Source organism: Bubalus bubalis, chromosome 1, assembly GCF_019923935.1.
Source record: "Bubalus bubalis isolate 160015118507 breed Murrah chromosome 1, NDDB_SH_1, whole genome shotgun sequence".
Lineage (NCBI taxonomy): Eukaryota > Metazoa > Chordata > Mammalia > Artiodactyla > Bovidae > Bubalus > Bubalus bubalis.
In genome coordinates this window covers 24,625,802-24,639,257 of record NC_059157.1, presented here as the reverse complement: position 1 = coordinate 24,639,257, position 13,456 = coordinate 24,625,802, and the positions used below count along the sequence as shown (strand labels likewise).

Here is a 13,456-nt window from a genome sequence, read left to right as displayed (position 1 = left end):
TAGAAATAAAATGGTGCTTAACATTTTCTTCATGGTGTTTCAATTAATGTATTATTTTATCTGCAAAAGTAATATTTATACTTTTCATTTTTGAAACTGTAAACATATTGCTATAGATCCTTTCATAAGGATAATTAGCTTGTTTAGAGAACATATGCCCATTTGGGAATATATATTAGCAGCTCTATGCCTCAAACACCATTTAATAGAATTTTTATATTCAGGAAATAATTGCTCATAAGATGGTTCATCGAAGGGTTAAATATATTAGTAGAAATAGAAGCAAACTGAATATAGGAGTTTTGTTAAATATGGCAGAACCACACATAGAATAATAATGTAGTTATTCAAATTATTTTAGTAAAACAATATTAAGTAATATGCAAGGGTCTTTATGATAGATGCGAATTGAAAGCTAGTTTCCAAATTATATATAAGCTCTTGATTGTATAATAATAATATGATAGTGGAATCAGAAATCTGATATGCATATACTAAAATGTTAGCACTTAATTCTGCACCATGAGATTAATGGTAAATTATTTTCACTAGTCACATTTTCTAAGTTTTCCTCTACAAGTATATATTTTATAATAAGTAAAGAGGAGTCTTGAAAGAACAGTATTTTTTAAAGTTAAAAAACTTTTTATCCAATTTCCTTCTCTACCAACAATAAATTAGATCTGCAGAAACTGAAAGTGATAACTCTCTGGTAGCTTAGTAATAGCATAAGGAAGATGAGCCAACAATTTATTCATACTATGGATAACACTAATATTTCTACTTTTACTACATATTGTTTTTGTCACATCATCATTAATCTTCATAATAGCTAACATATTCAACATGTTTACTTCAGATGCTGTGTTAAGCATTATCTCATCTTATCCTAACAGCACACCTGAGGACAAGGATACAGTGTACCTCATAATCTGTAGCATTTACTCTTGCTCTCATAGCTAAATGCAGCGACCCAGAAGATTGATCTAAGCAGCAAGTCAGAAAGAATGACTTAACTGTGGAATAAATTCTAATATAAAATGGGAAAAGGAGACTGTTTCCCTCTCAGCACTCTGCCTACCTTGGTTCATACTTTGTATGTTTGAAATAAACACCTGATTTAGGATAGCATTCAGAATGTTAGAATGGGATGAAGTGATGTGGAATGGAACGGTGGATGCATTTAAGGATACAGGGCATGACTCTGTTTATTTTTACTTAAATATGCAGCTCAGCTCCTGAAATGGGAAATGAAGAATTGCACAGTTGGCTCAGTTAATGCAGATATATCTCCAAGTCTGGAAGGCAAAGGAAATGGCAGTGAAGATGAAATGAGATTTCGAGAAGTTTTGATGGAACGCATGAGCAACATGGAAAACAGAATCCAGTATCTTTCAGATAATGAAGCCAATCTCCTCGATTCTAAGAATTTCCAAAATTTCAGCATAACAACTGATCAAAGATTTAATGATGTTCTTTTCCAGCTAAATTCCTTACTTTCCTCCATCCAGGAACATGAGAATATCATAGCTGATATCTCCAAGTCATTAGTAGGTCTGAACACCACAGTACTTGATTTGCAGTTCAATATTGAAACACTGAATGGCAGAGTCCAAGAGAATGCATTTAAACAACAAGAGGTAAGAGTTTTTGTACTGGAAAGTCATATGCTGGGAGTGAATCCATCTGTAACCTATCTCCTCAGATAGTCCAGGGCAGAGAAAAAGTTGCAAAACCTGTTTGTTTGTTTTTTAACTTTACTATATTGTATTGATTTTGCCATGGCAAAATCTGTTTTAACATCATTCTACTTACCTGATTTCTCTTGCAGTCTCACCAGAAAGTTCCAAATGGATTTACCTACTGCCTCTTCCAAATTCCTAGCCGAAGGCGGAGTTTGTTTGTTTTTCATCAAATATAGACTCTCTTAGCATGTTTTAATTTTATAAATACTTTCAGAATGCCTCTTGAGATTCTCTAAACCAATTACAGTTGGTAGATTATCTTAGCATATTTGGACAGATAGACACAGTTTTTGCAAATTTCAAAAGAAACCCAGAATATCTTTATCATGAAAAGAATGAAAAGCTTATTTACATGGGTAAATTGTAAAATCTAAATTTTAAAATAGTTTGTCACTCACAAGAAGTATGGCTAAAGTTTTATGTGTAGAGATAACTCTAAGTAAAGAATTTGAATAATGCATCAACATCTTTTTACCATCACAGGATCAAACACAAGAGAGCAAGACATCTAGACCACTTGCCAGCCAAAGTTTTTTTGCAAAGGCCCAGATGTAACTCTTAGGAAATGTGATCCAATAAATCTTTCTTTACAAAAATAGACTTTGACCCATGGGTCATAATTTTTCTTAACTTTGCTCTAAACTACTCTGTGGCCAACCCTCTGAGTTACTTTTTATTGAAGAGAAGGAATTAAGAAGCAAGTTGTTTAGTTCAGAATTGGATTATTTTTTGTTGTTAGGTAGTTATAATTGTTCCATTTGTGAAAAAAACAAGCTCATGGATAAAGCTTTATTACTTGTGTGAAAAAAATTAATCTTCATATTACATGGTATCTAAGCCCTAAGATCATAATGTGAAATGTGTAAACTTTCCACCATTAGCTCAGTAAGGCTGCCATCTTCGTAGTATATTTTACTTGAATAGACTATGTCTTAATTAATGAGGTTGTTTTCTATATAGATACAGTGTTATGCAGTGGTGATTTTTGTAAATAGATGTCCCTTATAGAGAGCAAAGAGAAGCCTCTAAAGTTTTAACATCACGTGAAAACCAATTAAATTATTGACTAGAGAATAGACTAAACAGGTTGAAAAAGCACATTTTAATATTTATTTATTGTAAGATGCAATCACTGAGAAGACAATGGCATTGCTGTTTAAATATAGAAACCACTGGTGAACCTCATCCCAACGTCAGCCTCGATAGTCAGTGTTGTATCCTTGTCACATCTTCCAAATACTGACTGTTCCTCTCTCCCCCATGGTTAGTAAGTATCTAAACATATACAAATGTTATTGGAATATCAATAACTCTGGCTATGGAGGGTTTAGAAAGAGTGCACAAAGAAGAAACTGTCCACAGGGCTGAGAACCTTGAGAGACAGAGGAAAATAAAGTATCAGCTGTGGGAATAGAAACTGATTAAATATGAGGGAAAGAGGATAGGAGAAGAAACATTACTTTGTGTGAAAACAAGATTAACTACTCTAAAATCTGACTGTGTGGATCACAACAAACTGTGGAAAATTCTTAAAGAGATGGGAACACCAGACTACCTTACCTGCCTCCTGAGAAATCTGTATGCAGGTCAAGAAGCAACAGTTAGAACTGGACATGGAACAACAGACTGGTTCCAAATAGGGAAAGGAGTACATCAAGGCTGTATATTGTCACCCCGCTTATTTAACTTATATGCAGAGTACATCATGAGACATGCTGGTCTGGATGAAGCACAAGCTGGAATTAAGATTGCCGGGAGAAATACCAATAACCACAAAATATGCAGATTACACCAGCCTTATGACAGAAAGCTAAGAGGAACTAAAGAGCCTCTTGATGAAAGTGAAAGAAGAGAGTGAAAAAGTTGGCTTAAAACTCAACATTCAGAAAAGTAAGATTATGGCATGCAGTCCCATCACTTCATGGCAAATAGATGGGGAAACAATGGAAACAGTGACAGACTTTATTTTCTTAGGCTCAAAAATCACTGTAGGTGGTGACTTCAGTCATGAAATTAAAAGACGTTTGCTTCTTGGAAGAAAAGCTATGGCCAACCTATAAAGCATATTAAAAAGCAGAGACATTACTTTGCCAACAAAGGTCCATCTAGTCAAAGCTATGATTTTTCCAGTAATCATGTATGGATGTGAGAGTTGAACCATAAAGAAAGCTGAGAACTGAAGAATTGTTGCTTTTGAACTGGTGGTGTTGGATAAGACTCTTGAGAGTCCCTTGGACTGCAAGGAGATCCAACCAGTCCATCCTAAAGGAAATCAGTCCTGAATATTCATTGGAAGGACTGATGCTGAAGCTGAAGCTCCAATACTTTGGCCACCTGATGCAAAGAGCCAGCTCATTGGAAAAGACCCTGATCTGGGACAGATTGAAGGCAGGAGGAGAAGGGGACAACAGCGGATGAGATGGTTGGATGGCATTACTCACTCAGGAGTTGGTGATAGACAGGGAAGCCTGGCGTGCTGCAGTTCATGGAGTCACAAGTAGTCGGATATGACTGAGCAACTGAACTAAACTGAAGATCAGAGGGGCAATGAGACAGGGTGAGAAGAGAATGAAGATGGACACAACGAAAGAATAAGAATTTACTTGATATTGGTAATGTCCCCAAGTCCTCAGAGATTATAGATTATCTGTGAACTGGCTCAGCTGGTAAAGAATCTACCTGCAAAGCGGGAGACCTAGGTTTGATCCTTGGGTTGGGAATATCCCCTGGAGAAGCAAACGATTACCCACTCCAGTATTCTGGTCTGGAGAATTCAGTTCATGGGATCACAAAGAGTCGGACAGGACTGAGAGACTTCCATTTTAATCACTTTCATGAATCCACATAAATGAAGAGTTAAAACCAAATAGGAAACCATTTGGAAGATAGTAGAAGTGCTGAACATGTTTGAAGTGATACATGTGTGTGCATTTAGTTGCTCAGTCGTGTCTGGCTCTTTGCGACCCCATGGACTGTCCATGGGGATTCTCCAGGCAAGAATACTGGAGTAGGTCACCATGCCCTTCTCCAGGGGATCTTCCCAACCCAGGGATTGAACCGAGGCCTCCCACATTGCAGGCAGATTCTTTACCCTCTGAGCCACCAGGGAGCCTGGAAATGATATATAATAGAAACAGCTGGAATCTGGTAATAATCGATCATTGAGTTGGAATAGATTGCACTTTCGTTTTGGAAGTGGTCCCAGCATTAGAGATGGAGGTACAAGGGAAAGGAGGAACTTGCAAGGTTAATTTTTTTAAAGCTCTTTTTTTGTAAGACAGTAGTCATTTGTAGAGATTTGAAGTCTATGTGAGTGCTAGCATGTGTGTGTGCATGCACGCTTGCTCACTGAAAATAGTATTTACAGTCTTGTTCCCATTGCTTAAAACAATTGGATTCATCTTTGAATCTTTAGCCCAATGCAGGAATAAGTAAATTAAATAAATGCCTCAATCAGTAATTGTTTGAATAAAAGGCTTATAAGTAATACCAGCATATGTTTATCAAGGACAGACCAGGCATTAATTTGAAAGAAAGAAGAATACTGACTAAATGAAAGAGAGCGGCGGGATTTATCATCTCTGTTTTACATAGAAAGGACTGTAAGAACGCAAAATTAAATGCTTGTTTCTAGCAGAGCTGCTGGTGGTGGATGGGCAGTGTGTGCAGTTACTGTAGAGCAGCGGTCTCCAGCCTTTTTGGCTCCAGGGACGGTTTCGTGGAAAACAATTTTCCCTCAGATGGGGGCTGGTGGGATTTGGTTTCAGGATGATTCTTTTATTGTGCACTTTACTTTTACTTTTATTGTACACTTTATTTCTATTATTATTGCATCAGTTCCACCTCAGATCGTCAGGCATTAGATCCTGTTAGCTGGAGACCCTTGCTATACAGGACTTTTAAAGATATATCAAATGAACTTTCTCTCCTCCCAATAAAACCTGTTTCAAGTAAAGTGTGGTTAATATGAGCGCTATATAGAATTTTCAAAGAAGGGGGAAAAAAGGCAGCCTCAGCTTTAGGTATGAAAAACATGAGTGACTCCTAAGGTTTAGGGAGCAAAAATCACCAACTAGTCCCTTGACCTTTTCTCTGTGGATATCAGAAGCTGATAACAGGATATCAGGATATCACAGGATATCTGTGGATATCCTGCCAGCTGGGGAAATCTGCAGCCACATCAATGATGTCAAGCATATTTATCATGTTCTTATGCTCTATAAAATATCCATGTTCATTATTTCATGTATATATGTACCATATTGTACAGAAAAGACTAAATGGGGAGGGAGGCCACAGAGGGTAGAGACATCCTAATCTAGAACAAGGTTTTGGATGGGGGAAGGCACAGTCAGAGTGGTAAAAACTGGCATATCTCTATTTGAGTGCAGTGCTCTTGTACAGGCAAATCTGGGTACACTTGCATTTCTTCCCAAAGGTTTTAGTTGACACTTTGGACCCTCTCACTTCGACTTGTCCAGTCCAGTCAAGTGAGGTGAAATTTTCTTTTCACACCTGGATTAAGGAACAGTACACCACTGATTTATTTCTTTTTGCAATTGGGAAATGAAACTCTATCAGCAATTAAACATAGAAGTCATTAGAAAAGTATAAATCATACCATGAAGACAGAGGACACAAGGTAAGTAGAACAGAGAAATAGAAAATATTACCAAGATAGATGAGAAAGATAGGTACCCTGGAAAGAGAAAGCCCAGCTCCCAAAGGAAAACCCAGGAAATGACTTGAAAGGAGAAGTAATTAAAAAATATATATTGTCAAAAACTTTACAACTGGATACTTAACCTCATCACAATTTGAAAAGCAAATTGAACAAGATTTTATTACATCTACTTTTACTCTGAAAAATTAAATGCATTGATGATATGCAGGGTTTGAGTGCAAAAAGTAGGCATTCAGATACATTAAGTAAGATTTTTTTTTTTAATGGTCCTGTGTATTTATAAGGTGGTAGGGCAGTGGTGAACAAAAATTTTTATACTTAGTCCCTTTGATCAGATCCACTTCCAGGAAACTGTCCTATAAAAGTGCTTGTATAAATATGTAGATACGTATAAAATTGTGTTCATTGCAGCATTATTTATGTGCAGCTTAAAACTCTTTATCAATAGGAATCAAATTATGAAACATACAATATAATTCTACTAAATTATAGAAAATAAAGCAGTTTCTAATATTTTAATAGGTAAATATTCTTAATATATTATTGAGTGAAAAATAAAGTCATAATCCAGAACATGATGACATTTCTCTTGTTCGTAGTTTTCAGATATGTGTGCATGTATATAAATGCCCACAATCTATATGTGCATTTGAAAACATAAAATAATGAAATCTCAAATACAGAGGCAAAAAACCTGAACATAAGATATTGTTAATATGCTAGTTGAGATTTTATCAAATCTGAAAAGCTATCCTTAATGGTCATTACCACTGAGAGTTGTGACATTAAGCTTTGCTATTGTAGTAAAACAATTTAATATACAAATCTATTGAGTTGATAGAATTGGAATTACTCAAGTACAGTATAAAGAGTTTAACTTTAGATGAATTTAAAACCATATGCCAAGTTTCAAATTTGATTTTAGTTTTAGCATTTTGACGTGTAGATATTTAGGAATAGAACCATGTCTAAGATATATATATATATTTAACCTTTTTTTTTTCCTGTCAGAGTGTAGAAATAAGCCATTCAGTTAAAAGAGGAAATGCTTCAAAACCAAAGAATTACTGTTTTAAAGTTATTCTCTAATTTCCATATTCTTATTCCATAATATTATTGTAATATTATCCATTTTTAAAAAATCTGACTTGTAGGGCTTCTTAAACTTATATATTTGATAATTGTGTATGTAACAGAAATTGCTGATGTTGGCTTGTGTTTCACAGGAGATGCGTAAATTAGAGGAGCGTATATACAATGCATCAGCAGAAATTAAGTCTCTAGATGAAAAACAAGTATATTTGGAACAGGAAATAAAAGGGGAAGTGAAACTGTTGAATAATATCACTAATGATCTGAGGCTGAAGGATTGGGAACATTCTCAGACATTGAAAAATATCACTTTACTCCAAGGTAACGTATCTTCTCATTCCTCCAGAAAATGATATACTAAGATGTACTGATACATGTAGAAATTTGGTATTGGAAATTCTATAGTTTTCAAACAGTTTTGGAGCATATATTTATTACAAATATCCAGAGGAAGGAGTCTTGAGATCTTTTCAAGATGTGTTAAGATAACTGTCCTCTGCTATATTTAAAATTGATAACCAATAGGGACCTACTTTATAGCACAGGGAACTCTGCTTAGTGTTATGTGGCAGCTTGGATGGAGGGGAGTTTGGGAGAGAATGTATACATGTATATGTGTGGCTGAGTCCCCTCACTGAATCTATCACAACATTGTTAATCGGCTATCAGTTCAGTTCAGTTCAGTCTCTCAGTTGTGTCTGACTCTTTGCAACCCCATGGACTGCAGCATGCCAGGCTTCCCTGTCTATCACCAACTCCCTGAGCTTACTCAAACTCATGTCCATCAAGTCGGTGATGTCATCCAATCATCTCATCCTCTGTCATCCCCTTCTCCTTCCTTCAATCTTTCCCAGCATCAGGGTTTTTTCCAATGAGTGAGTTCTTCTCATCAGGTGGCCAAAGTTTTGGGAGTTTCAGCTCCAGCCTCAGTCCTTCCAAGGAATATTCAGGACTGATTTCCTTTAGGAGGGATTGGTTGGATCTCCTTGCAGTCCAAGAGCCCCTCAAGAGTCTTCTCCAACACCACAGTTCAAAAGCATCAATTCTTTGGTTCTCAGCTTTCTTTATAGTCCAACTCTCACATTCATACATGACTATTGGAAAAACCATAGCTTTGATTAAATGGGCCTTTGTTGGCATACTAATGTCTCTGCTTTTTAAAATGCTGTCTAGGTTGGTCATAGCTTTTCTTCCAAGGAGCAAGCATCTTTTAATTTCATGGCTGCAGTCACTATCTGCAGTGATTTTTGGAGCCCAAGAAAATTAAGTCTGTCACTATTTCCATTGTTTCCCATCTGTTTGCCATGAAGTGATGGGACTGGGTTCCATGATCTTAGTTTTTTGAATATTGATTTATTAAAGAAATGGTGAAAACTCTTAATCTCAGAGGCTGAGAGTCCACAGCTAGTCTGTGTCCCTTGTTTTTTGTCTCACGCTGTATAGTTTTTCCTGAAATGTCTATCTTGGTTTAGGGTCCTAATCACTGAATCAAAGTCTTTGAGTATGCACTCTTTTTTGTCAAAATTCATCCTGGAGTACTGTAGATTTGCTTCCCTTCAATTTGCTCAGCAAAATTCAAGCTGCAAATTGAGTCTTTCTGGCCTACTTTCCTGCTCTGTTGTCACTGTGCAGAGATGAATGACCTATAGCCATGTTCACAGTTGTTGGGTTAAAACCCCTTTGTTGGGAAGAAGTACTTGCTGCAGGAATAGGAGATGCATGGATTCCCATTGATATAGAACCATGACATCACTTGTGGACACCTAAATATATGTTTCCAACATTAAGCTATAGCTTAGGAGAACTTGCTGGTTGTTACTACAGCTATTTAATGCCCAGTGGTATGTAATTTACATGATGATTATATTTTTAAAAAAGCAAAGAGGCAAAAAAATATACAACACAAATAGAAAAGATAAATGTTAGAGGTTATTCTCTTAAGATGATAGAATTATGAATTAGATTTTCCTCATTTTGTCTAGGCTTTCACCCTTCCTATAATATGTAGAGTTATTATTGTAATGAAAATGCAATAAAACATTATAGCCCAGTGGTGTATATGAAGGGAAATGGAAAATGTGCCATTGAAATGGAAAATGTGCCGTGGATATTTGGAAAATTAAGTTATCAGGGAAGGAAGGTCCTAAAACCCAATTTGGACCTTGCAAAATCAGAAACAGTTCAGGAAAATGGAGAAAAGCAGGGGCAAGTATTTCAAAAGAAGCAAAGAAAATGGACAGAATATACTTACTCATCACATTATCTTTATTTATGTAGCCCCTTCTTAGAATTTTTCAGGTCTTACATCTTCCCACCTGATTACAATTTGTAAACGAGTGCTGTTTAACCAGTGACAGTAACTATGACTGTGTATTGTCCTTGGGGTATGTGGATGAACCATGGAAGTTGAAAAATGCTTCTTTTAAAACATTGCTATGTTTTAGAGATTAATACTTGTCCTGTGGCACTCTATGAAGAAGAGAGACATAGTGCCATCTGTTTTTTGGACACAAAAAATTCAAGTGACTTAATCAGTGTTGATCGGACTCAGTACTGGGGGACACTGTGGTATTAATAATTGCCATGCCAAGTAGTCAAAATTTCCCCCGCAACCTCCATCTTATTTTATAACATCTATATCCAACTTGGCATTCTACTTAATATTATACTCAAAAAGTTATTCCTTTACTCATTTTCACTTTACTGTCTTTCCCCACATCTCTCCCACTTATCCAGAATTCTTTCTTCTCATTCTACCCATTCTTCAAAGTCCACTCCAATCCTACCTCCTCAGTCAAGTCTTTTCGACCACTGCTCCTCATGCTGATATGCATCTCTCTAACAAATACCCAAGGGTATCATTTTCAACAATATGGTTTTGGTTATCTACTTTGTATGGACTTCTGTTTCCCATGACTCTACTTGGACATTTTCCACAAAACATCTAACTTAATATAGTGAAATCTGCCTGGTGGTGAGGTAACAGGGAGATGTTCCCAGAAACTTAATCATCAACCTTCTGGTTCCTGTGAATCTGGGGTCTCCGTGCTAGTGGTCTACACATAGTTACCATCCTTCACCTCCATGAGCAGCTTGGTGTCTGCAGATCAACTCAGACATGTGTCAGATTGTTACATATATTGTTGGGGAAGAACTAGGACTCTGAACTTGAAGCTACCTTGCTGGACTACTGCTTTCTGTCTGCACCCCCTCACTTGTCTCATTGTTAACTGCTTGTGCCTGCTCATTGGAGCTCAAGGAAGGCCTAGGAAACTAAAGACTTCTCAACAAACAAGAAACAGGGAACCTGGAGAGCCTTGGGCTGGGTAGGTCCCGAAGATCTTGCTTGATCCCCCTTTTCTTTGATGCTCCTCAATCCTGAGAGGAGCATGGGTAAGACAAGAAGGGGAATAAAATATTGGATAGAGAGGTTAATCATAAACTCGGCAAGGAAACTCAGTTTTAAGGGTGCTGGGTTTCATTCCCAGTAGGTACACAGTACTAATGTGGACTTGTCTTGTCATTGACTCAGTGTCTCTCTCTGCCACCAGGATCTGAGAACGCAGAACAGTGCTCAGCACACATAATTACTTAATCTGTAATCAGGCTGTCTAGTTTAGGGCTATCTCTTTGTAGTACTCAGTGGCTGGCTACACGGCTTCCATCCAGGAAGGTCAGTCTCGTTCGTTCTGTATAACTGTGCAACAAACAAAAGGCTTTGGATTTGCCTATGTAACTGTCTTGACAGGTGACAAATTTATTTTACCCTTGCTTTAAAACTATGATTAGTAATTGTCATTTATTTTTTTTAAAGGTCCTCCTGGACCTCCAGGTGAAAAAGGAGATAGAGGCCCTCCTGGACAAAATGGTATACCAGGCTTTCCAGGTCTAAAAGGTATGGTAATAGTAACTACTCCACTATGTACCACAGAGCTGAGTAGTGTACAGCCATGTATGAGGAAGGAGGGTTGAGATATTTGATTGGTTCTCTGTGGGGTGTGTGTGCATGTGTGTGTGTGCGTGCATGTGTGTGTATGTGTGTATTGAGGGCATATTAAGTGTTCAGGTAGCCTCATCACCTCTATGTTCAGAATGGTAAACACTGATTCTTCATTTTCGAAGAATGTTAACAACATGAGGTTGTTCGTTAATTCTAGGGAGGGCTGTCTATATCACTGACCGCAAACAGTATTTGGCAGAACTAGTTTGAAGTCACAGGTGAAGGAAAATATGAAAACTACCTTCACGTTGAATATATTTACACATTATCTGGTTTTAAAGATACAAAAAATAAATAAATAAAATGAGTCAAAGGCGAATTGGATCATATTCCTTATATAGTCCTTAACTGAACATACCTGCTTAAACCTCTGCTGCTGCTGCTGCTAAGTCACTTCAGTCGTGTCCGACTCTGTGCGACCCCATAGATGGCAGCCCATCAGGCTCCCCCGTCCTTGGGATTCTCCAGGCAAGAACACTGGAGTGGGGTTGCCATTTCCTTCTCCAATGCATGAAAATGAAAAGTGAAAGTGAAGCCATTCAGTCTTGTCCGACTCTTAGCGACCCCATGGACTGCAGCCCACCAGGCTCCTCCATCCATGGGATTTTGGTAAGAGTACTGGAGTGAGGTGCCATTGCCTTCTCCTAAACCTCTGCAGTTTCAATATAAAGATTGACTAGAAGATGGATGAATTTTACCTTTGCTGTCAGTTACTCTCTGTATCTTACTTGGAGCAAAATGTTTCAAATTACTTTCTTCAGTCTATTTTGTAATCTTGAAAGCAATATTTTGAAAGAAGATAATAGAAGACAGAAAAAGAGAAAGATCATGAACTTTTTTTGCTCTAAAAAAAAAAAGAAGATAATAACAAGAACATGATCACCATGTTATTCATGGCTCAAAAGCAAATACCTGTATGATTTCTGAAGGTGGGGAGTACATTGCACAGTCTTATTACAACTAAAATGGTTTGTTCTGCCCTCTCCCAAAATACCTAAATAGTAAGGATTTCATCTTATTTTTCTGTCTTTTGATTATACAAAATGTCCTTCTTTCTGATCAATGTATCAACCAGCCAAGCTTACATCAGAAAAACAGTTTTTAAAAATGAAAAGCATGAATTTGACACAAGCCTGCCCTTTATATCATAGAGCTGAAACACACACACACAGAAGTCGCTCAGTCGTGTCCGACTCTTTGCGACCCCATGGATTGTAGCCCACCAGACTCCTTGGTCCATGGGATTTTCCAGGCATGAATACTGGAGTGGGTTGCTGTTTAAAGCCAGTATATAACATTTACATTTTTTTTTAATTAAATTCCTTTAAAGAAAAAAAAAATATATATATATAGGGTGAATTGTTGCTGTGCCTTTGAAAGTAATACCAGGTAAGATCCTTTATTCAAAAGTCTTTCCACTTGACTAGCACCTGGCAGAGCTTAGCAATGGTGTGTTAATGTCATGAGCAGGGGAAGTAACCAGTGTTATATTATCTGCCAGAGTGGCTATTGTCAAAGGTCTGTCAGCTCCTCCGTTACAAATTGCAATTGTCAAAGCTTTATAACTCAACCATAAAAGTTCAGTCTGGGCTAAAACTTTCTGTCCAAAGCTTCATCTTGGGAACATCTTTTGTAGCTGTTTCGGAACTATGGATGTATGAAATAGAAAGAGGGATTTAAAAGTTTCAGTTTTTGTTAATACCATAAACAGATACTGTTGCAAAGCTGCTTTGATTCTTTAAGTGAGGCTTTAGTCTGTGGCTATTGGTGCTGCTCCTGTACACAAACAAGCATTATCTGGCCCCTCTAAAGAGAAGCAGATTTCACTGTGGGAGTGATAAACTGACTCTTAGATTATTAGGTTGCCATTTGATTTGGTGCACTGCAGCAAAAATATTCAAGTTATAAGGCATCTCTCCTACCTAATTGCTGCAT

The 13,456-nt window shown here is 37.2% G+C and overlaps 1 protein-coding gene across 3 annotated transcripts in view; it reads left to right on the top strand.

Annotated features, from left to right (window-relative positions):
• The window catches only part of MSR1 (macrophage scavenger receptor 1), a 79,899-nt gene that overhangs the window by 15,764 nt on the left and 50,679 nt on the right, over positions 1-13,456 (top strand). For all 3 annotated transcript variants that reach the window (XM_006047769.4, XM_025279266.2, XM_006047770.4), the window contains exons 4-6: positions 1,231-1,640; positions 7,656-7,842; positions 11,336-11,416. In XM_006047769.4, coding sequence (XP_006047831.1) covers positions 1,231-1,640; positions 7,656-7,842; positions 11,336-11,416 — 678 coding nt within the window. The remainder of the gene's footprint in view (positions 1-1,230; positions 1,641-7,655; positions 7,843-11,335; positions 11,417-13,456) is intronic.